Raw genomic sequence first — 25,468 nt, forward strand, 5'->3', positions numbered from 1 at the left:
TTGATACTGGAAAAGTTAAGTTGACTTCTCCAATCTAAATTTAAATAAACCCATCAAAACCTCTTCTAAACTTTAAACAATACACTTCAAACAAAGGCTTTAGAAGAAATACAACCTATAGCTCTAGACTAAATAAAAAGAGGTCTGATTATTTCCTGTAGAAGCCTATGTAACACTCCAACTTTATTGAGCACATTACTATGGCCTGGAAAGTTCTATCATTGTATTTTATTATTATGACAATGTAATGAATGACTATTACCTTCGAATACTTGTAAGAAAGGTTAGAAAACTTACCCAAGTTCACAGATAAGCATTAGCCCTAAAGAAACTTATTTCTGCTGGGAATTCACATAAACTCAGAAGGAACTGGCAAAGCTACAAGATAATGTCAAAACTGCAGTAGAAATAAAAATATAGTAAAATTTCTGAAGAAAGAGTGTTCAGTCCAAGGGAGATGGTGGCGAGACTTCCTGGAGAAAAAGGAGGTAGTGATAAGGCTTGATGGCTAGATCTGGACAAACAGAGAGGAAGAATAAACAGGACTGTTCCTGATTTTTGTTCTTTTCTACACTTGTATTCTCTTTTTGTAAACATTTTATTGCTTTACAGGATACAGGCTTTAGGGTTGACAAAAGGTCGTTTCCAGATTTACATCATTTTATAGGAACTTCTAAGCAGGGGCAGATGTCTAAACTTAGAAAACCTTAAGATACATAAGGGAGATTTTATATATATATATATACACACATACACACATATATGGGAAGATATATAAGGGAAAGACCAAATTAGGGGAAGTCAAGAAGAAGGAGGTTGTTCTGTCAAAGTTAGAATAAGGGGGCAAGAAGTAGATGTTGGAAAAAGAAGAAATGATAAGAAAGAAAAGTTTAGAAAAGAAAAGTGAAACGTAAGGAAGAAAAGTGAAACCCCCATAAGGAAGTCTATTTTGAAACATGGCTTAGGTTCAAAACTTTCATGGCCTGGGCCACTGACCTGTGTGGTCTTAGGGAACCTTCCATAATTAAGATGCACCCTGTGTGTGTGTGTGTGTGTGTGTGCGCACACACATGTCTGTGGACACGTATTTTAAAATAATTTTAGAGATATAGAAGAGAAGAAGGGTTTTCTCAGCCAAGGCTTTTGCCAGCCTTCTCAGATCAGTAACACGTTGTCTCAATCCGGGGAAGTATTGCTACTGCTTAGCATTTGGGATGAAGCCAACTGCGATGTTCAGCAAATATGAGCTTCATCTTCTTGAAAATAATTGCTTCTACATCTTGTGACATCTTTCATGGACTCTGCAATGAAAATAAATTATAATTTCTTTGGGTGGGAGAAACTAAATTAGAAAGAAAAATGATTAGAAACAGAAGGCAGCTTGACGCTTGTGATGCCAGATTTGTTCAACATGTGATTTGAAAGCTGTGGATAAGTTTTTCTGGCCGTTCTCCCAATTAACAACCTTTAGCTTACTTAAAAGCCAAAATCCGTGACTCAAAAGAGTGTGCTAGGAAGAAATTTTTAACAGATAAAATTAGCTATTCCTGGCAACAGCAAATAGCATATACATATACTCATGTACCTTTTTTTCGGAATGAAGCTCAAAATATACCAAGATCTAACTTAAACCTCTCCCAGGGCTCCAGACCTCAATTATAATAGTTAACATTTATCAAGTACTTACTATGTGCCAGGTATTGCAACTACTTTTTTACACCAACATTATGAGATAGGTACTATTCGCACATAATCTTGTTTTAAAGATGATAAAATTGAGTCAAGGGAAACTAAATAACTTGCTCAAAGTCACTCAGGTAGAAAATGGTAGAGCTAGGACTGAAACTGAGAAAATATATCTCCACTATACTCTTAAAAGTTATTACCAGCTGAGGGTGGTGCCTTATGCCTTTGGGAGGCTGAGGTGGGAGGATTGCTTGATTCTAGGAGTTCAAGACTAGCTTGGGCAACATAGTGAGACCTTATCTCTAACAAAAATTTAAAAATTAGCCAGGCACAGTGGCATGTGCCTGTAGTCCCAGCTACTCAGGAGGCTGAGGCAGAAGGATCGCTTGTGCACAGGAGGGCAAGGTTGCAGTGAGCTATGATCACGCTGCTGCACTCCAGCCTGGGCAACAGAGCAAGACCCTGTCTCTGTGAAACAAAGAAACAAACAAACTTCTTACCTTCAGGAAGTTTATTGCCTAATACTGGATTCAGACAAGTACCCTTCAGTGTGCTAAGTACACAGATAGTTAAGAGGGCTAAGGATATATGCAGGAAGGTCATCTAACCTTGCCTTTGGCTATTAGGGAAGTAACTATCAAAGGGAAAGCTAATCTAAGAAGTCAGGGATGGAGAAAGGGGGAAAGAGTTCCAGGCAGAGGAAGAAGCAAGTCACCAGGTCCAGAGATAATGGAGAGCTCAATGCCATGGGTGCATGGAAAGACAGGGCTAATGGCTATGGAGAGTCTTTGAAAGATTTTAAACTAAGTAGGAACCTGACCTGATGGGCATTTCTTAGACTTTTAGAGGCTGCTTTGGAGAATAATTCATGAGTAGAACAAGAGGAGAGGCAAGGATATCTGTTAGGAGGCTACTGCCTACATGTAATCCTAAACTGATCCCCCAGGCAGTAGCGGTGGAGAGGAAGAGAAGCAGACAGAACTGGAGAGATTTTAAAAAGTGAACTTGAGGGGTCCAAAGTGGCTCCGGCCAGATGTCATGGCGCTTGCGAAGGTGAGGTCATGAGTTCAAGGCTAACCTGAGCAACCAAAAAAAAAGTGAACTTGACCATAGATGACATGAAAAATAACAGAGAAGAAGGAATTGAAGTGGCTGCTACGTTTCTGGCTTGTGCATGGGATGGATGGAATGCCATTCACCAAGATGGGAAAGCCAGGAAGAGGAGTAGGTTCAAAAAAGGGGTTAGAAGGTAACTAATTCATTTTTTACCATATTGAGGTGTCATGCAACATATGAAAGCATATGGCGATCATCTTTTTTTTTTTTTTGAGACAGAGTCTTACTCTGTCACCCAGGCTGGAGTGCAGTGGTACAATCACAGCTCACTGTAGACTTGAACTCTGAAGCTCAAGTGATCCTCCCACCTTAGCTTCTCAAGTAGCTGGGACTACAGATGCACACCACCATGTCTGGCTTATTTATTTATTTAGAGATGAGGTCTCACTATGTTGCCCAGGCTGGTCTTGAACTCCTGGGCTCAAGTAATCCTCATGTCTGAACCTCCCCAAATGCTGAAATTATAGGCACTAGTCACTGGGCCTGGCCTCATTTATTTAATAAAAGGATAACTCGTCTGAGTTATCTTCATCATCTAATTCTCTTAACATACTTAAAACAGTTTGAGTCACAAAATTTTTATACAGGGGCCAGGAGCAGTAGCTCATGCCTGTAAACCCTAGCACTTTGGGAGGCCAAAATAGGAGGGTCACTTGAGACTAGAAATTCAAGACCAGCCTATGAAACATAGTGAGACCCCATCTCTGCAAAACATTTAAAAACTAGCAAGGTATAGTGGTACATGCCTGTAATCCCAGCTACTGGGGAGGCCGAGGTAGAAGGATCTCTTGAGCCCAGGAGATCAAGTCTGCAATGAGTTATCATCACACCACTGCACTTCAATCTGGGTGACAAAGTGTGACCCTGTCTCTAAAACAAACAAAATCAATAGACCATTTTTTCGGGGGGCATCTAGTAATCCACAGCTATCAAGACATACATATGTATATCTTATCACTAGGGCATTTCAAACATAATATAATTTCTTTTAAAATGACAAACTAACAAATTGACCTATTAAAAAATAAATAGTACAAAATACTATAAAATAAAAATATCTCTTAATTAGTATGGAAGTATGTTTAATTTAGTAGAATATAGATGAAGATATAGAAATATTATAGATATGTGGATATGCCTTGGTTAATATACACACATATTTCTTTGCTCTGTCAGCTGAAAGGGCCTAGAGCAACATTTCCCCTGCAGCAAGGAGCACTCTATCACCCAGATCTTGGTTGCTGATATCATTCACCAATAAAAGGAACCAGCGTTCCTTTAAGAAATGACTGATTTTAGGACAGGAAATATACAAGATCAGCCTGTAGCATCTCATAGTGCCGGGAAGTAAGAAAGTTGCTCCAAAACCAAAAAACAAAACCAACTTACATTGGTGGGGCTATGTCAAAGGGCGCAGGAGCCAATTGCAATTGCAAGAGCTCCTAATGGCCAAGCCTGGAACAATTTGATTTTTTAAAAAGTATGGCTGGTTTATGATGCAACATATAAAATATATATTCATGATTTTATGATGACATAAAGAAATGATTGAATAAATGAATACATGGAGGAGAAGAGACAAATCTCTCTTGCAGAAAAATTCCTAATAATTTATTTAGGTATTCCACCCTCAAGGATGTGGAATTCAACTCCCTACTCCTCAAGCATTGGCTGCATATAAGGACTTCTTTCCGAAGATTACAGAATGGGCTGGGCAAGGTGGCTCATGCCTGTAATCCCAGCACTTTGGGAGTCTGAGGCTGGAGGATTGCTTGGGCCCAGGAGTTTGAGACCAGCCTGGGCAACATAGTGAGACCCTGTCTCTACAAAAATTTAAAAATCACCTGGGGTTGGTGGTGTGCATCTGTAATCCCAGCAACTCAGGAGGCTGAGGTGGGAGGATCGCTTGAACCTGAGAGATGGAGGCTGAAATGAGCCATGATGGTGCCATTGCACTCACCCTGGGCAACAGAATGAGATCATGTCTCAAAAGAAAGAAAGAAAGAATGAATGAATGAATGAAAAAGAGTAAGATAGATTATAGAATGGAAAAGGGGAGAAACCTAATAAACAGTAACTTACAGGTGATCAAGGGTAATATCAACAATAAGTCATGATGACTATGTACTCTTGATACTATGTGATGAAAATGGCACTTTGCTTTTTCTCCCATAGAACCACAACACTAGTCTAATAATGAGAAATACCAGGCAAATTCCAAAAGAGGAACATCCTATAAAATACTTGGCCAGTACTTCTCAAAACGTCAAGTTGATGAAAAACAAGAGAAGCCTGAGAAACTGTCATAGCCAAGTGGAGCCTAAGGAAATGAGTTAACCAAATATAATGTGGTGACAACCTGGATGAGATCTTGGAACAGAAATATGACATTAGGTGAAATCTTTGGGAATCTGAACAAACAATGGACTTTAATAATAATGTAGTAATGCTGTTTTTTAAATTGTGACAAAGGTACCATATAAATTTAAGATGTTAATAGTAAGGGTGGCTGGGTGTGGTGGCTCATGCTTGTAGTTCCAGTACTTTGGGAGGCCAAGGCGGGTGGATCGCTTGAGGCCAGGAGTTTGAGACCAGCCTCGCCAATACAGTGAAACCCTGTCTCAGCTAAAAATACAAAAATTAGCTGGGTGTGGTGGTGCACGTCTGTAGTCCTAGCTACTTGGGAGGATGAGGCACAGGAGTTGCTTGAACATGGGAGGCAGAGGTTGCAGTGAGCTGAGATCGCGCAGCTGCACTCCAGCCTGTGTCACAGAGTGAGACTGTCTCAAAACAAAAACAAAAAACAAAAAACAACAACAATGAAAGATGTTAATAGGGTAAACTACATATGGAGTATATGAGAACTCTACTGTCTTCTGAAGTTTTCTATAAATCTAAAACTGTTCCCAAAAATAAAGAATATATATTTATAAGTCTTATTTCCATCAGAAACTAGCTTCTTGTGACTCTTCCCAGAAATATCTCATGCTTATAAGGGATATTCTTTATTCACCTCTCCCTATCTTCTCTCCACTTTTTTCTGCTGTGTGCCCAGGAGGCTGACCTTATGGTCAATATAAACAGCCTGCTTAGCTCTCTCACTTCTTCCAGTAGGATTTGGGCAATAGAGAAATGGAGGGATGGGGAAGTGCAAGCCTCAAATCAGCGATACGGAGGGAAGAAGTTGGGAAATTTTTCCCCCAGCATCTTACTTGTTGAGTGTGGAATTCTCAGTGGTTCTATTCCTCCACCAGAGGCCACAGCTCCTGCTGGGCAGCCCTCTCCAACAACACCATGTGTTTTGGTAACAGCTCCTTCCTTCTGTCCCCTCTGGCTAGAATTGCTGACAACTTCTTTCTCTGATGACAGCTCCCTTCACCTAGCCCTGAAGCTCCCCAACATGCCTTTTTGGTTTTCCTTGACCCTGCCCACACATTTGTAGGCGGTTCCTTTATTAACTCCATCTGAGCATGCCATCTTTTTCTTGCTCAGACTCTGAGTCATCTAATATACAAACATATCTACCTACATATTTATTTTTATATTAGATGACTCAGAGTCTGAGCAAATATATAAATAATGTTTGAGGCAGAGTCTCACTGTGTCACCCAGGTTGAAGCACAGTGGTGTGATCACGGCTCACTGAAGACTCAGCCTTCTAGGTGCAAGCGAGCCTTCTATCTCAGCCTCCCAAGTAGCTGGGACTACAGGACTCTGTCACCACGCCTGGTTAATTTTTGATATTTTGTAGAGATAGGATTTCACCATGTTGCCCAGGGTGGTCCTGAATTCCTGAGCTCAGGGAATCCACCCATTTTGGCCTCCAAAGTGCTGGGGTTACAGGTGTCAGTCACTGCATCCAGCCAAAATACATATTCCTTTCATTTATTGAAAAATAAACATATTGTACACCCTTTTTGCACCTTGCCTTTTTCTCATCTCAATACAATTGAGTTTCTTTCCATGTCCGTATATATTGATCTACCTTATGAATATCCCATGGTACCCCATTGTCCATGTATACCATACTTTTTTTTTAGATGAAGTAGCACTCTGTCACACAGACTGGAGCAGAGTGGTGTGATTTCAGCTCACTGCAACCTCTGCCTCTCCATTTCAAGAGATTCTCCTGCCTCAGCCTCCTGAGTAGCTGGGCTACAGGCATGTGCCACCATGCCCAGTTAATTTTTGTATTTTTAGTAGAGACATGGTTTTACTATGTTGTCCAGGATGGTCTTAAACTCCTGACCTCAAGTCATCTGCCCACCTCGACCTCCCAAAGTGCTGGGATTACAGGTGTGAGCTGCCGCACCAAGCAGAGAGGAGTTACTCTATTGACAGGGGTTCTTGACCCCAGTCATGCTCAGGTAGGTTGTACGAGCTCAAGTAGGTGTTGCATAAGGGAGGATTATATCTAGATATCTGGGGTTCACCACAGTACTTTGTTGCCATCATGAGGGGAAGAACCAGAGTATGCAGCTATGAAGACCTGAGAAGTACAAGGTGCTCAGACACTTCACGAGTCACGGTTGGGGTCACTTTACTGAGTAAGAAATCTAGATTAGCATAAATATTGGCAGATCATGGGAAAGAATCTAGAATGTGTGGTTAGAAGAGACAGACATCGTCACCATATCAGGATGAGTATAGCTTCCCACTTTTTTTTTTTTTTTTTTTTTTGCGAATAGGACTTTTTATTTTTTTATTTTATTTTTTAAAATAAAGATGGGCTTTCACCATGATAACCAGGCTGGTTCTGAACTCCCGACCTCAGGTGATCCACCCACCTCAGCCTCCCAAAGTGCAAGGATTACAGGCGTGAGCCACCACGCCCGGCCACAAATAAGACATTTTATTTGCCACACATTTTATTTGCCACTATTATAAGTCTGAATTTTAAACAGATTCTTGGACTGGTGGTTCATAGTCATCAGCTCGTTCAACTTTAGCACCTGTCTCATCCCCAGTGGCTTTTCCAGAACTACTGCCTTCACCATGAAGCTCCATGAGTTTTCCCAATTCAAACTTGGGTATCTTCAGCATTTTTACTTTTCTAACGAAGACATCATGGAGAGGATAAATAGATTGGCAAGCCTTTTCTATGTCTTTCCCAATGCTGTCTGGAATCAATTTATTGACCACTTCTTTCAAGTCATTTGTCTGCACCTCTCGGGTCATGATTTCCATCATCTTCTTCCGGATTTGGCGGACCTGTTGGTGCTGAGCATAAGAGGTCTTCCGTATCTGATTGTTGCGTTTTTTAGTAAAACCAACACAGAACAGACGAAGCAAGTAACCATCGGTAGTCTTGACATCAACATGAGCTTCAATCATTGTCTGCCATTTTTTGACCATGGAACACATTTTGTCACGGGTAAGATCCATGCCATGGAAGTTAGTCAGGCAGTTTTTGCCCTGAACATCTTCAGTAATCAGCTTGAATTTTCTAAATGCAACTTCATCATTCTGCAAATCAGCAAGACTAACTTCAAACACTCGACCCTTGAGGCCATCAGATGCAATTTTGGTTCCTTGGGTCCTGGTGACTAGCGTCTTTCCAATATTTCTTATATTGAACATAGCGGGTGCTTTCACATCATACCAATCTTTCTTAGAAAATGGATCAACCACTTTCTTCTTGGCTCCCTTTTTACCGCCTTTCGTAAGGCGCTTATTCTTGCCAACCGCCATGGTGCTGCTCAGAGAGCCAAAAGGCTAGCTTCCCACTTTTACTGCAGTTTCTTTCTAAAGGGTGGTTCTTCAAGATGGTGACCATTTTTGGAGGACCATATGCCATACTTATAATGTTATATTTAAAGATGAGATTTAAAAGCTAAAATGTGGTCAAGGGACCATGAAGACTGGGATGGGATAATATGAAAGGGCTGGAGGTTCTATGATATAATGAAACCCTGTGTAGTTTTGCAGTAGTAAAGAGAGTGAGCTTTGACCTCAGACTGCTTGAGTTCACATTTCAGCTTGGCTAAGCTGTATGACCTTGGACAAATAATTTAGCTTTACTGTGTACAATCCCTCATTTGTAAAATGGGGATGACAGTACCCACCTCAAGGTAATACTTATGCTCAAAAGCAGTTTAGTTTTCAGGTCGACTTTCAAGTTAGACTGCATCAGGCCACATGGCATGAATACTGCCGTGAGCCTCCCTCCTGGTCTCTGGTTCTTTCTCTTCAGCCTTCCTCAGCTTTGTCCTTCTTTCATTCTTCTCCTGCTCATTGCACCTCTCTGTCCCTTTACAGGCTTTATCTCTGTTGATATTTAAGACTCACTTTAAATGAAGAATTAGACAGTAAATTCTGGCTTGGTGCAGTGGCTCACACATGTAGTCTCGGCATTTTGGGAAGCTGGGGCAGGAGGATCACTTGAGCTCAGGGGTTTTAGATTAGCCAGGGCAACATAGTGGAATCTTGTCTCTACAAAAATGTTTTTTAAAAAATAGCCAGTTATGGTGATACAAGCTGGAAGTCTCAGCTACTTAGGAGGCTGAGGTGGGAGGATCACTTGAGCCTGGGAGATTGAGGCTGCAATGAGCTATGATCCCACCATCGCACGCCATCCTGGGTAACGAACGGAGACCCTGTCTCAACAAACAAAACCAAAACAGTAAATTCTAGGATTGTGTTGTTACTAATGTATAGTTTAATACAAGGGCTATGAATACATTTAAAAAACATTCTTTATAATGCAAAATAGCTGTCAGCTACACTGCAACCTCCCCCACCCCAAAGGAAAAATGAACTGCCTTGGATGATACACTGCTGTTTTCTACCAAAAGTCGTTAGCCTGATTGCCTAGATCAGTTTCTCCAGTAGTGAAGGAGTCCTTGACTACTGAGGAAGACTTACTGAGTATAAGGTGCCACCGTTACCAAAAAAGAAAAGTGATTAATTATACATGCAATAACGAGGGACACGGCCAGGCACGGTGGCTCATCCAGCACTTTGGGAAGACAAGGCAGGTAGATCACTGGAGGCCAGCAGTTCGAGACCAGTCTGACCAACATGGAGAAACCCCCTCTCTTTTAAAAATACAAAAATTAGCCAGGCATGGTGGCTGATGCCTGTAATCCCAGCTATTTGCGAGGCTGAGGAGAGAATCACTTGAACCCAGGAGGCCGACATTGCAGTGAGCCAAGATTGTACCACTGCACTCCAGCTGTGCCACTTTGTCTCAGAAAAAAAAAAAAAAAAAAAGGAGGGACAAGTGTCAAATGTTCAGATTTTTTTTTCCCTTTACAAGTGTCATTAAAAGATACAGGTTTTAAACATACCCAAAGAAATTTTATTGAGAGAAATATCTCCAAGAAGTTTAAAATATTTTAGAGGTGTTTTTTTTCTCACCACCTGAGTTCAAGGATTCTCAGCATTTTACCAAAGAGGTCCCTCATCTCCTCCTGTAAAGGACCTCTAAATGTTTGACTGCCTGAGGGCTGTGTGCTGGCCTTTTATCTGCCTCTCTCCTCCTTCTTTTTTTTTTTTTTTTGAGATGGAGTTTCGCTGTTGTTACCGAGACTGGAGTGCAATGGCACGATTTCGGCTCACTGCAACCTCCGCCTTCTGGGTTCAAGCAATTCTCCTGCCTCACCCTCCCGAGTAGCTGGATCACAAGCATGCGCCATCATGCCCAGCTGATTTTTGTATTTTTAGTAGAGATGGGGTTTCACCTTGTTGACCAGGATGGTCTCGATCTCTTGACCTCGTGATCCACCCGCCTTGGGCTCCCAAAGTGCTGGGATTATAGGCGTGAGCCACCGCGCCCGGCTGCCTCTCTCCTCGTTCTAAATGCCTGGTTTCAATTGCCACATACTTACTGAGGCCTTCCAGTTTGCTGTCCCCAGCTCTGACTTACATGGATTTCAGTCATGCTGGCCTTCTTTCTGTTTCTCAAGTGCATTAAGTTATTTCTTAACTCAAAGTTTTTGCATTTCCTGTTTCCTCTTCCAGGAAGGCTGTCTCTTTCTCATCTTTCAGTCTCTCTTCAAATGTCATTTCCTCTGAAACAGAAAGGCCTTCCCTGAACACTCGCTCTAAAGCAGTCCTCCCCCTTCCCATGCTGTGTGTTACTCCATCAATAATTCCACAAGACGTCTTTCTGTTTCTTTCTCCTACAGCTTTTTATCACGATAGAATGTTATCTGATTTAGCTTTTTGCTGATAGTCACTGTCGCCTATTAGAATATAAGTACTTTGAAGGCAGGAACCTTCACAAGCTTGTTCACTGCTATATCCCCAACACTTAGATAGTGTTTGATAGAAGTTGAGGGCTCACTAAATACTCATGGAGTAAGTATGTAAAGGTATGCATCAATGAATGAATACTCAAACAAATCAGTGGAATACTTAAACATCCAGCTCCTAGTAACACAGCGCATCAGCGTTTATACTTGTAATAATCTTCAAGCTTCCCTTTTCTCCCTCCATTAACAAACCACCGAGTTTATGAGATAAGATATGCAAGGATAACTTTAAAAGTACAATACACCTAAATAATAAGAAATTTGGAAGAATCCTCAAATTATTCTTTGCTTAGAAAACTATGCCATTATTGGCTCAACATAGTGGCACGGGCCTGTAATCCCAGCTGCTTCAGAGGCTGAGGTAAGACCCTCATCTCCTAAAAAGAAAAAGAAAAAAAAAAAAAGGAAAGAAAACATGCAGGCCAAGTGCAGTTGGCTCATGCCTGTAATCTCCTTTTATAATCAGCATTTTGGAAGGCCGAGGTGGTAGGATTGTTTGAGCCCAGGAGTTTGCGACCAGCCTGGGCAACAAAGCCAGATCCCATCTCTTGAAAAAAAAAAAAAATCACCATTAAAACAAACATTAAAAGAAACCTGGGCCGGGCGCGGTGGCTCACACCTGTAATCCCAGCACTTTGGGAGGCCGAGGCGGGTGGATCACAAGGTCAAGAGATTGAGACCATCCAGGTCAACATGGTGAAACCCCGTCTCTACTAAAAATACAAAAAATTAGCTGGGCATCGTGGTGCGTGCCTGTAATCCCAGCTACTCGGGAGGCTGAGGCAGGAGAATTGCCTGAGCCCAGGAGGCGGAGGTTGCGGTGAGCAGAGATTGCGCCATTGCACTCCAGCCTGGGTAACAAGAGCGAAATTCTGTCTCAAAAAAAAAAAAAAAAAAAAGAAACCTGACTGGGTGTGGTGGCTCACACATGTAATCCCAGCACCCTGGGAGGCCCAACTGGGCAGATCACTTGAGCACAAGAGTTCAAGACCAGCCTGTGCAAGATGGCAAAATCCTGTCTCTACAAAAAATACAAAAATTAACCAGGAGTGGTGGAACATGCCTGTAGTCCCAACTACTTGGGAGGCTGAGGTGGAGAATGTCTTGAGCTTTGGAGGTAAAGGTTGTGGTGAGCTGAGATAGTGTCACTACATTTCAGCCTGGGTGACAGAGCCAGACCCTAGCTCCAAAACAAACAAATAAAAATAGAAAATCCCCCAAAATCCAAAATCATGCCATTATTGCATGCTAACAATTTACTAAATCACATATCAAGTTTGCATTAATATTAAAGAAGAGGCAGATTGCCTCTAATGCCTGAGAAATTTATTGAGTTATATTTTTATTGACACTGTAAGCTGTTTAAAATCAAATGGATTGCCACATAATGTTTACAAATAATTCATTTTTCTTTTGATATTTTAAGGGTTGGATTCTCTTCTTTTAAACTAGTTCTATTTCTACTCAATGATTTCTCAAAATTCCATTATTAAACAATAAATGGATCAATAATTTAATAAGTCTGGTATGCCATTATTGGCTTGACATAGTGGCACAGGCCTGTAATCCCAGCTACTTTGGGGGCTGAGGTGAGACCATCTCTAAAAAAAAAAAAAAAAGAAAGAAAACATCCAGGCCAAGTGCGGTTGGCCTGGATAAATAAAAACTATTATGTTGTCATAATTTGTTAAGGTATTGTGTAGAGAAATAAAAAGAGACTAGCATTGTAATCTAACTTAATAAAAATGTATACCTATGTCTGCATGGAAAGAATAAATTAAAAAATAAGCAAAACACTTAGTGATTATCTGGATAATGAGACAACGTGATTACTATTTTATACATTAATGCAGTTTCCAGATTGCTTACTATAGGCACATCTTTTTTTTGTAATACCATAAAAAACATATTTATGTCCTTAAGGAGCATATCTCATAACTGGAGAAGAAAATAAAGTAGCATGCAGTAAACAAATAGAAAACAGTTGAGTGCAAAATAAAAATAACAACAACAAAAAAGAAAAACAAGAAAACAGTTGAGTGCAAAACTGTACAATTACTGAGAAAAATCCAATAAGTTGTTCAGAGAAGGAGAGATCAGAAATATTGAAAGAAAGTTCAGTTCAGTTCTCTTTATGTATAAATATGGCAGAAATTTAGCACCTGCTATCTTGAGAAAGTTAACATGCATAATGGAAATACAAGCTTAGGATTAGGCCTGGCTCAAGTGATCCTTCTGCCTCAGTTTCCCAAAATATTGGGATTACACTGTGAGCCACAGTGCCCAGCCAACATGGTAACATTCTTCTGCAATTCTTCCGATTAGAGAACATTTTTAATTATATAAAAAAGAAAGAATATTTATATCATTATATTGGTTCTCAGACAAAAATAATGTAGCAAGATTGACTGCTCTTAAGTTAAATAAAGGAAGGACTCAATTAAATAATTCTTGTAGCACATGTAGTCACTCAAAAGGATAGATACTTTGCCGGATGTGGTGGTGTGCACGTGTAGTCCCAGCTATTCTGGAGGCTAGGAGTTCAAGTCCAGCCTGGGCAAAATAGCAAGATCAGTCTCTAAGAAAGACAAAAAAGGCATAGATATATTATAAATTTACGTAAATATCTATATTTTATTAATTCTAGAATGCTATTGTAAAACATAATTATTTTATGAATCACAAAATATGCTACCAATTAAACTGTAATATATAGTAGATCAATTGTAACATGAATCCTGATAGAATGTGAAAAATCTGTATTTTATAATCAGTGAAATAAGATCTGCATTTTGTGACCATTTGATGAATGTCTACTGCACCCACAAATATGAGGCTAGGATACAAGCTTTTGCTCATCATTGTACCCATGGCCAGCACAAATAATTTCCTAATAAATCCTTGAATCAATGAATGAATGAACAAATAAATAAATGAACAGGTGAATGCATAATCAAATAAGAGATTTGTCTTACACTGCAAATACCTAAATGATAAATAAGAAATGCCTTTTAAATAAGTATTAACTGCTAAATAAGTACTGTAAAGTAACAATAATGTTGTCTGACATTTATTTTTAAGTGATGCGTCTATCTCTTTGGAAAGAAGTCCTGAATATATTTAAAATCTGTTAAGAACCACCCACCTCTGTGTGAAGCAGGTGAAGATTGACTTGTAAAGCCCAAGTGAGTAATCTGAGGTGTTTAAAATCACAATTAAATTGGGTGGGGAGAACAAGCTGTTATTTCCTCCTATTCTTCTGTTTTTAAAACAGCCAAATTCAGACACTCTGCCTTTTACCTATGAGAAAAGCGGTTCTATACCCTTGTAGAATCCTTGACAGAGATACCGTTCTGTTCTACCCCAGGTATTTCTGCTATAGAATAAGGATTCAACAGAAAAAAGCAATTATCTTCATCCAGACACATGCAGGACTTATAAGTGTGATTATTGAACCAAACTCTTATACAGAAAGACGCATATCAAAGAATTCTATTAGCCAAGGGAAGTTACTCTTTTGCCTCCTGTTGCTATTCAAGTCTTTTCTCCTCTGTCCTTCACCAGCCTTACCCCACTTTCTGAACCAGCAAACCAAGTTCTGATGCAAAGTGGCTCACAGGCCTGACTGGACCAGACTGAAAGTGTTCAAATAGCAAGTAACAGGGAGCAGAAATCCATATTAGAGTGGGATATGGAATATATTTGTATTTGTACAGAATGCCTTCTAACTTAATTCAGCAAAGAGTTGTGACTTATGTAGGTGAGTTACCATGGAGCTATGAATACAAGTTGATATTCTGGAATCCTAGATAGCCATCTCCAAACTTAAGAAAAAATTCTTATGTGCTCACTTGCAAAAATATCCATAGCATGGTCTCAACTGAGAAAAAAAAGTTGTAGATCAAATATGTAATTTTTCATTTTTTTAAAGGTATATTTGGGTTGTAGATAAATCTGTTCGAAAAACAGAAGATAATCATGGTTGAAAGGAGACAGTGCTTGCCCTCAAGAAGTGATTGTCTAGTGACAGAGATAGGACTTGTATGTAAACAAAATTGGGATACTAAGGTAGCTAGTGAGAGAGAGGTAACTTAAGACAGGATCAGATAAGGTATTAAGAGAATTCAGAAAAGGGACTGGATTAATTCTGACCTAGAGCATCGAAGAATGTTCATGGAAGACAGTGTTTTCACCAGATCTTGAAGGTGTGGATGAGGATATATAGAGTGAGTATATTCAGAATCTACTTTAAAACAAATACTTTCCTCTGTTTAGTGGAGTTGAGCTATACATCCAACAATAATGAAAAAATACACACATATATATACATATATGGAGAGATACATATTTCAGTACATGCAGCAATTTATTAATAAATGTACAGTTTAAATTGCTTGCAAAACCTTAGCGTGACAGCAAACTTCATTGCGGGATGTTTAGCAGCATCCCTGGCCTCTACTAGATAGATGCCAATAGCATACTTCTAGGTGTGACAACCAAAAACACCTCCAGGCATTGACCTCAGGGGGCAAGAAAGCCCTTTTTTAAGAACCACTGGTATGCATAAATAAAACATACACAAGAGATTCCTCCCCTCTTCTCTATATGTGAATAAAAATTACAAAGTTCATGACCTGGATTTTCCTTTTAGGTTTCTTCTCCAGTGGTTCTTAACTTCATTGGGTCAAGTAAGCCCTTGAAGATCTGTTGAAAGCTGTTGACTCATTCACTTTCAGGAAATGCACATGCTTTCTACAATACCAGGTGATTTGCATCAGGGTTCTCTGGTGACCAGTTCTGTTTCCAGGAGCTTGTAGAATCATCATGGTCTGTATATTCAAGGTAACAGAAGGTCGATGTACATACATCTGTATTTCGGAGCCTCTTCTGTATTTACATCAGAACACTGATAATCAGGTGAGAATGTTCTGGTTTATCAAACCCTTCCTTTTTGCTAAGGAAGGTTTTTGGCATTAGTTTTAGCAAAATTTATCCCGACGGAAGACAAAACACTGATGAGGTAGGCTAGCTCCGGCTCCTCCTCTCTCTCTTCTAGTCTTGATTTCCATGTGGTCCTAGACTCCTGATTGTCCAGGAGAATGAGACAAAAGAAAAAAAGAGTCTAGCGGGTAAGAAAGGGTCACCTGGACGCTGGATTTGGATTGTGAAATAAAACACACACACATGCACCCATAAAATATGGAGCTAAAATCTGAATAAACCGTGGACGCTCTGTATCCTCCACCGATTAAATAACCCTAATTAAACACTCCACCTATTAAATACTCCTAAAAAACTTTCTAGAAATTCAAGGGTTTATTGATATAGAAACCTGGACCCTGTTTCTCTTCTCCTCTCCATCTGGATGAGAGCACCTGTGGCAGGCTGTGGAGTTCCCTGAATCACACAACCTAGGAGTCAAGGTCAGCACTCCCAGAGACCGCGGACCTCTTCCTCTATGTCGGGCTCTACTCTCCCTTAAGGAGTCCCACAGGGCCTGGCCCGCCCCTGACCTCGCAGCTCGCGAGGTTAGTAACTGGGGATAAATGAGGATCCGGGTGGCCCCTACGTGGCATCCAGTAAGATTCTCAGCCTTCCTGGTTCGGGAAAGGGAAGGAATGCAGGAGGGGTAGGATTTCTTTCCTGATAGGATCAGTTGAGAAAGACCGCAGCCTGTGTGTCTTTCCCTTCGACCAAGGTGTCTCTGTTGCTCCATAAATAAAACGTCTCGCTGCCGTCTGAGAGCGCTATAAAGGCAGCGGAACGGGCGTCCCCGGGGCATTCCGGGAGGGGCGCGAGCAAAGACAGGTGAGTTCACCCTGAAGATGCCCACACCCGGCCCGGGCTCCACTCCCGGGGAGGCCTCGAGAGTTGCGGATGGGACTCGTGAGGGGACTCGAAGCAGGCGGGCAGGGGGCAGTACAGCCTTCTTTCTGAGACGCCGAGAGCGAGAAGGCGGATCGGAAAACAGGACGTGGGGAGAGACTTGCTCAACACGCTGAAAGTTCTGCCCCCGGGAGGGCTGCGACCGCAGCTTGAATGTACCTGCAGCGCCGGCGGCCTGGGGACCCCGGGAGCGCGCCCTGAGGGTTCCACGCCTGGCCCGGGGGCCTGCTCCTCTCTCCCAGTGCGCACCTGAAGCTGCGTTCCGGCTCAGGTGCGGGGAGGGAGGGACGCTCAGTGTTCCCTTCCAGCCTTGCACCCGCCCTTAGGCCTTGCCCCAGCCCCTTGGTTTGGGGGAGATTTCAGGACGCGGACAGCGCCCGGGCTGCAGGCCAGAGGGGACTGGGTGGAGTTCGGGAAGCCCCCAAAGCAGGGCTCACTGTCTTCAAGTTTGGGGAGCCCCGGGCAGCGGGTGCAGGCCGCGGGACCCGAAGGTCTTCAGGTGCCCCCCTGCATGCTGGCCCTGCGCCCCGTGGGGCGCTTGTCGCGGGCGCCGAGGGCTGAAGAGCGCGGACCAGACTCAGGGTGTTGAACTGCAGCTGGCGAGGGATCGGGCGGCAGCTAACAGGTGACCCCTTCTTTCTGTTCCTCTCCCTTCACCTCCGATGGTCCTCCCTCACCGCATCTCCTCCCTCCTCGCCGTCCTCCGGCTTTCAGGTCATGGCAGCGCCGGGCGGCAGGTCGGAGCCTCCGCAGCTCCCCGAGTATCGCTGCAGCTACGTGGTGTCGCGTCCGGTCTACAGCGAGCTAGCTTTCCAGCAACAGCACGAGCGGCGCCTGCAGGAGCGCAAGACGCTGCGGGAGAGCCTGGCCAAGTGCTGCAGGTAGCGGCCGCGCCGGCCCGCTTGGGGAGAAGCGGAGCTGGGCGTCCGCGGCTTGGGGTGGGGAGGGCGTGCCCTGCCGGCGAGCGTGGGCTGCGGGCTGCGGACCGCTTCTCCTAGAGGCCCGACTTTGGATCTCTGGTCCTCCACGCCGCCCTTCTGGTCGGAGAGTGGCTCCATCAGTCTCGGGCCCGAAATGAACTTATTTGGGAAATTCGCCTTTGGCGACTGTGGAATCTGGGGCCCCCATCTCTCCTTTTCCTCTCTGAAGGAAACCCGGAGTGCCCCTTGGGGTACAGTGGGTCCCTGCTGACTTCATGGGAGGGCCAGCCTGAGGAAAAGGGAGTGAAAGAAGATCGTTTAAATGAAATGAATAGGGGAACCCAGCTCTTGACCAGGAGTCCTTGAAACCCTCAAGCTAAGTAGGCGGGCTACCATTCAGTTAGAGGCGACAATGCAGGCTAGAGCCCAGCGGAGCGCGGGGTGTGCCGAGTACTTCACCAGCAGGCGCTGGGACCCCTAGGGAGAGCCACCCTCAGTCTCTAAACCCAAATGTGCCGTAACTAGATATCACAAACATAAATAAATTAGTTTCTAAACCCTTTCATTACAGAACATTTCAAATACATGCACAAGCAGATAAGCAATGAACTCCTCGCTCCGTTTTTACCCATCACTTAGCCTCAACAGTGATCAACTCAAAGTTTATCTTGTTTCTTATATGGACACCTACTTGCCCCCTCCAGTATTATTTTTAAGCAAATCCCATTTATTGTATATCTCTAAAGATTCTTAAAAATATAACTACATTTCATTATCACACCTTGATATCTAAAATAACTCCTTAATATTAAAAATTGAGTCATCGTTAAAATGTCCAATCATCCCATAAATGCCATAATTTTAAAAATTTATTCAAATCAGGAGTTATATAATAGTCACCTACTTTTGATATTATTCTTTAATCTATAGGTTATTGAATTTAAAAACTATGCAGCAAGATACAAGGTATTCATTCATCATGCTAAGATTTTTGTAAAAACTAGCTCCAGATTTCTATTGCAAAAATATACTCAGTGTGTTTATTTTCTTTAAAGAAAATAATAATGATAAGGTGCCTGGGTTAGGAGTCTGAAAATTAATCTCCATTTAGAGACTCCACATCCATCAGTCTCTGGCTGGACCAGAAAATAGGTTTTTGTGTAGGAATATTTTCTCAGAGGATTAAAAAGGTGAGGGAGGGGTGGGACACTTAATCCTGTGTTTTCTAGAACAGTGAATTTAAAAGGATAGATACAGTTCTTGGCAAAAGCATGGTAAGCACGTCAGGGTTATTATTTTCCATGAAATTATTATTGTTTTCTTAATAGTTATAAACAGCAGAATTCGGTTCATAACTTTGGAATTTGCAAATTGGTTGTGACTGAGATTGGATGATCGAAAACCCAGTTTTCTTGCTTTTTGACAGTTGTTCAAGAAAGAGAGCCTTTGGTGTGCTAAAGACTCTTCTGCCCATCTTGGAGTGGCTCCCCAAATACCGAGTCAAGGAATGGCTGCTAAGTGACATCATTTCGGGAGTTAGTACTGGGCTAGTGGGCACGCTGCAAGGTAAGATGTTGATGGATTGGCTCTTGAGTGATTGAAAGTTCTGGTTTCCAGCAGGAGTTTAACACTTCTTCCCAGCTACCATAGGTCTGTGACAGACGTTTACTTACCCTTCAAGGCCTTTATCTTTCCTGTAGAGCCCCTAAGCGGAGAGAGTCACCTCTTTTCTCCTCTTCCTTAGAGTTCTCTTCCTGGGAAATTGCTGCCCCACTAGCTGCAGGACTCCAATTCAGAGGCATATATTAAACAGTGGCTTCTCAATTTTTTTTTTTAAAGAAATATGTGTTACATCATGATCTGTGCATATGTATCTAAATTTCCTGTGAACTATTTATCATTACAATATGCTAAATTTTCACTTTGTTCTATTCTATTATACTTAGGTTTTTAAAATGATGATTGCAGCACATTAAATTATTTTATATCCACACATGGATCTTTTTTGTTTGTTTTGTTTTGTTTTTCTTTTTAGAGATGGAGTCTTGCTCTGTCACCCAGGCTGGTGTGCAGTAGCACGATCTTGGCTTATTGCAACCTCTGCCTCTTGAGTTCAAGAGATTCTTGTGTCTCAGCCTTCTGAATAGCTAGGACTACAGGCATGTTCCACCATGTCAAGCTAATTTTTGTATTTTTAGTAGTGATGGGGTTTCTTCATGTTGGCCAGGGTGATCTGGAACTCCTAACCTCAAGTGAGATGCCTGCCTTGGCATCCCAAAGTACTGGGATTACAGGCATAAGCCACCACACTCAACTTCCCTCACATGGATCTTGAGGTGTAGTTTGAAACCGGTTTACAGAAAAGTGAAGGAAGCTTCTTAGCCTGGACTCCACATGAGTGTTTTGTCTGCCCCTCGTCCCTTTTTTTTTTAAAAAAAAATTTATCCTCCTATTTTAATCTTCTGGGAAAATGTACCAAGATAGGTGGTTATTTATTGTTTTATAAACTGAGTTCATACTATAATATTCCCATAAACATCTTAGAAATCTGTTGTATAGTCGGTGCATAGCATTATGGCATTCTCCTCTGTCCCCCATCCCCACCAACTCATTTCTGCCCCACTCCCAACACCCTGACCAATTTCTCAAAGACTCTGAATCATGAAAACAGAAATCTTATTTATAATTTTGTGAAACGCCTATTGTGTTCTAGGCACTAGGTATGCTGACATAAATAAGATGCATCATCTGCTTCCAAGGAACTCATAGTCCAATGGAGAAAGAGATAACAATTCAATGTTATAAGGGCTGTGGCAGGGGTAATGTGGCTTGCTAAGGGAATGCAAATGAGGTGCACTCAAACCAGTCTTAGGGGATCAGGAATGGCTTCTTGGAAGTTGAATGTCAAAGCCGAGTTTCCCTGATGGCTAAGTCTGAGTTTGTCAAGTGATGGGAAGTAGGGTGAGGTGGGAATGGCTTGAAAATAGACCATTTCAGAAGCTAGTAATGAATGTAGAGCAATATTGTGAGCTAAAATTTGGCTGTGACGCTCTCAAGATTGCTCAGATCAAGCCAGGTAGATGACCACAGAGAAGGAGGATGTCCTGTGAACCTAGGGTGGAGTCTCAGCCTGATCAAGCATGTTCTTAGTAACAAAGGTGGACAAGAGAGAGAGTAGGATGGGCTGTGAGGTTCGTAAGTTAACAGTGCCAAGTATTCACACTGTGCTCTAAGGGATGTGACATAGCAATACCCTGTGATTTCTGGGGGACAGGAACCATGCCTAATTCATATTTGTTCAGCAGGTGGCTAGCACAGAGACTAACACATAATATGGTATATTTAGTGAAAATGATTGAATTGCATTCCTGATACTAAATCCTCTATGTATAAAAATGGCTCCATGTCTCCTGAGTTTTCATAGAAAAGTATCTTATAAGAATTCATTTTGTATATAAGTATCATCAGACACTGTGCTAAGTAAGAATGTTGCCAGTTATCTCATTTAATCCTCATAAAAATAGGATTTTTTTTAATTAACTTAACCTGCTAGTTAAGTCTATTATTATTTCATTTTCAATAGGGGAGAAGTCTATTAAATCTTGCCCAAGGTTATGTAGCTGGTAAGTGGTACAGTTGTGATTTTAATCCAGTGTCTGTTGTGTAGTTCCTTACTTTATAGGTAATATGTGTTTCTAGAAACATTATCTCTATAAAGTTATCTGTGTAAGGTGAATTTCTGGGAGGTTAATCTGGCTCATTTATAGATTCATTTATCATTCATTCACTTAATACATAGTTATAAACTAAATCTGTAGGCCAGGTATCTAGCCATGTGGATTCAGTTGTTCATTAACAGGCACAGGTGCTGACTTCATGGAGCTTCTAAAAATAATTTTAAAGGGTAGGGATGGGAATTAAATAAGAAGATAAATAGAAAAATAATTATAGATTGAAATGTCTATTGTGGTGGATTAAATATGCTATAATGCAGATTAATTTGAAAGGCAGGTCTTTATTTTTATTTTTGTATTTTTTTGAGATAGGGTCTCAAGCTGTTGCCCAAGCTGGAGTGTAGTGGTGAGATCACAGCTCACTGCATTCTTGGCCTCCTGGGCCCAGGTGAAACTCCCATCCCAGCCTCCTCAGTAGCTGGAACTACAGGCATGTGCCACCATGCTTGGCTAATTTTCGTATTTTTATAGAGACAGGGTTTCACCATGTTGCCGAGGCTGGTCTGGAACTCCTAGGCTCAAGTGACTTGCCTGTTCTGCCTCCCAAAGTTCTGGGATTACAGGTGTGAGCCACCACACACAGCCAGGAAGGGAGGTCTATTTTAAGTACAGTGGTCAAGAAAGGCCTTACTGAGAAGGTGAAATTTAGTCAAAGACCAGAGGATGAGAAGGAGACAGCCATGTGATATGCAGAACAAAGAGTGTACCAGGTAAAGGTGCAAAGGCCCTGATACCAGAAAACTTAGTATTTTCCAGGGAGGAAAAGGAAGAGTTGTAGTATGGGTGAGTGCAGTGGGGAAGGGTGGGAAAACCATGAAAAATTGAGCCAGGACTGGGATTAGGATGAGGTAAGTGAGGCACTGACTCTCAGGATGCCTCTTTACTGTGCCATAGACACCTCACTTGCCTCACCCTATTCCTAGCCCTGTGGGGCTATTGCTATGAATTAAAGGAAGAACAGGTGTGTCAGCTTGAACCAAAAGAGGCAGGCTATGAAGAGAGCTGCAAGATCTGGACTATATTGTGTAGCAAGAATCACTGACGCATACTGAATAAATGTCAATGAAAATTACAGATGCCTCCAGGGTTGTTGGCTTGAGCAACCAAGTAGATGTTACATCATTTATCTAAATGGCAAAGACAGGCTGAGGTGCAGGTTTTGGATAGGAAATCAAGTTTCCTTTTGGATCTGCTAAGTTTGAGATGCAGGTGAGACACCTGAGTGGAGATGCCAAATAGACAAGTGGGAGCTACTGCATGTGTGAAGGTCAGAAGGGAGGTCTAGGCTAGACGTAAAAATTAGGAGCGTATCGCTGAAGAGGTGATATTTACAAGAGTGGGAATGCCTGTGATTACCTAGGAAGAAAGGGCAGGTACGGAAGAGAAGAGAGCCAGAATACTTCGAGGTTAGGAAGGCGAAGAGGGAGCCAGCCAAGAACCTGAGAAAGCCGGACCCAGGAAGTTGAAGACAAAGAACAACCAAAGGAATGTGGGATCCGAAGCCAAGAGAGAAGGTTTAAAAACAGCAACAACAAAAACAAAGCAGAGGGGCCGACAGTGTTGAATATGCCTGAGCGGTGGGGTACAACGAAGGATTGCAGACTGCTTTTAAGAAGTTTTGCCATGAATTGAAGGGAGATGAGACAAAGGTAGAGTGAAGGGAGAATCTGTTTTTCTTACTATGCAAGACACTAGAACATATTTGTGAACTGATAGGAATAACCTAGTGGAAAGAAAGAGATCTGTGGTGCAAGAAGCACAGGAAAAATAACTAGAAGCAAAGTGGTAAAAAGGGGCAACTGTGGATGGGTTTGAGAACAGAATTGGGAGAATTACTCCTTAAAGGCAGGAGGGATATTTCTTCCATTTACAAAGGAGGAAGGCCCAAATGGTGCAGATGCAGACAGGCTTGAAATTTTGATGAAAAGGAACTTGGGAGTATCTCATGGATTCTGTTTTTGATTAAATGCAGAATGTGTCTCTTTGAGTCTGGTGGAGAAGGGTTTGGGCAGATTGAGGTAAGTAGGGGAGGTTTGAATAGTTGTCTCAGGGAGAGGAAAAGCACTCCCCCTGAGGAAATGTAATTGGGTCCCCAGGCAGTGTTGAGTGCACATCTGGGACTTGTGATCACACAGTTTTCATGAAATTGGTTAGCCCATTTGTAGATGCCTTCAGTACAGTTTATCTTGCTGCTCGAAGGCTGTCATGGAAAAGGTGAATGTTTGAAGTCAGCCAAATTGGGGTTTTGCCAGACAAGAAAAGGAAGGAGGGAGAGATCAAAACAAGGGAGTTAAGAATATTTGAAAAATTCCATAGAATCTGTGCTGGGCAAAGTGTGGAAGTGAAGACAGGAAGGTGCGGAGACTAGGGAGAAAGTGAATCTGTTAATTGATTAGAAGCCTCCTGAGGACAAAGAAATGAAGCAATAAGGATTCTGGGGTAGGTGAGCTGAAAGGCTTGGAGGCTATAGCTGGAGAGAGGATCAAAATTCAGATTTCAAAGGTGGTGTTGCAGTTTCCATTGATGACAATGTAACCACTGGCTGAGTAGCTGAAGAGTAGTAGAAAAACTCATCAGAGAAGAGGAGCTCAGGTTACTAGGAAGCCAGGAAATTGCTACAGATGATGGGATCTTTCTGATTTTTGTTATTTAAAAAATTCCCATCAGAGAGCAGATAATGCAACCTTTGTAGTACTATCTTTATTCACAGCTTACAGAGTCTGCTGTCTGCTTCCTACTTTGGACTTTTATTTATTTGTTTTTTTAAACAACAGAAATTTATTTCTGCAACATTAAGGTGCCTCCAGATTCCGTTTCTGGTGAGGGCTCATCTCCTTGCTGCATCTCACATGGTGGAAGGCTTTACCTTTAGATAAAATTTAAATTTAATATTTCAACTGTTTATTAGCACCTGCCTTATCAGTACATGTCACCCTCCTATACATCATAACTACCAGCACAGAGGTTCCATCATTTAAATCAATGGCTCAGATTTCTTTTAATTAATTAATTTTTTTTTTTGAGACAGAGTCTGTCACACAGGCTGGAGTATAGTGGTATGATCTTGGCTCACTGCAACCACCACCCCCTGGGTACAAGCAATCCTCGTGCCTCAACCTCCTGCATAGCTGAAATTACCGGCGTGCACCACCACCCCCAGCTAATTTTTGTATTTTTAGTAGGGATGGTGTTTTACCATGTTGGTTGGAGTGGTCTCAAACTCCTGACCTCAACTGATCCACCCACCTCGGCCTCCCAAAATGCTAGGTTTATAGGCAGGAGCCATCATGCATGGCCCCAGATTTCTTCACAAATTGTATAATTTTAAAGCTGTTGTACCAAGTTTTTTTTTTTATAATAAAGATGATTACAGTATATTTGAGTAGTAGTGGTCCCTAAATGGGACATTCTGTATGAAAACTGAAAAGTTCCCCTTTTCCAGGCATATTAAGTACTGCAGGCTGGGTGTGGTGGCCCACGCCTGTAATCCCAGCACTTTGGAAGGCTGAGGTGGGGGGGATCACCTGAGGTTGGCAGTTCGAGACCAGCGTGCCCAACATGAAGAAACCCCGTCTCTACTAAATATACAAAATTAGCCAGGTGTGGTGGCACATGCCTGTAATCCTAGCTACTCAGGAGGCTGAGGCAGGAGAATCGCTTGAACCCAGGAGGCAGAGGTTGCGGTGAGCTGAGGTAGCACCATTGCACTCCAGCCTGGGTTATAAGAGTGAAACTCCATCAAAAAAAGAAAAAAAAAAGGAACTGCAGAGCCCAGTTTAGGGCAATAAAATTTGGGAAGGACTTTAAAAATGTCCATATGAAGTAGACAAGCTGTGTTTTCTTTCTTTCTTTTTTGAAACGGAGTTTCGCT

General features: G+C 42.0%; 1 protein-coding gene and 1 non-coding gene across 6 annotated transcripts in view; one reads left to right on the top strand and one right to left on the bottom strand.

Moving 5' to 3' along the window:
* Positions 1 to 555: 555 nt before the first annotated feature.
* On the bottom strand, positions 556 to 17,847 carry LOC103794900 (small ribosomal subunit protein eS1). 2 transcript variants are annotated; one of them, XR_013524079.1, is made up of 3 exons: positions 13,544 to 13,674; positions 10,670 to 10,814; positions 556 to 1,301 (listed from the first exon to the last, which is right to left on the bottom strand). It is a non-coding gene; the product is annotated as a small ribosomal subunit protein eS1 (transcript). The 2 variants fall into 2 exon arrangements; XR_013524078.1 differs by lacking the exon at positions 556 to 1,301 and adding an exon at positions 7,653 to 9,398 and having other exon boundaries at positions 13,544 to 17,847.
* SLC26A4 (solute carrier family 26 member 4) overlaps positions 16,838 to 25,468 on the top strand; it is a 62,304-nt gene continuing 53,673 nt past the window's right edge. The window contains exons 1-3 of one of the 4 annotated variants that reach the window (XM_035254101.3): positions 16,838 to 17,214; positions 17,658 to 17,824; positions 19,290 to 19,429. In XM_035254101.3, the coding sequence (XP_035109992.1) occupies positions 17,661 to 17,824; positions 19,290 to 19,429 (304 nt within the window). In that variant the 5' untranslated portion in view covers positions 16,838 to 17,214; positions 17,658 to 17,660. Of the gene's footprint in view, positions 17,569 to 17,657; positions 17,825 to 19,289; positions 19,430 to 25,468 lie in introns of all 4 variants that reach the window. The other 3 variants (XM_002751739.6, XM_035254100.3, XM_078343150.1) reach the window with 3 other exon arrangements.

The sequence above is a fragment of the Callithrix jacchus genome, chromosome 11, assembly GCF_049354715.1.
Source record: "Callithrix jacchus isolate 240 chromosome 11, calJac240_pri, whole genome shotgun sequence".
NCBI lineage: Eukaryota > Metazoa > Chordata > Mammalia > Primates > Cebidae > Callithrix > Callithrix jacchus.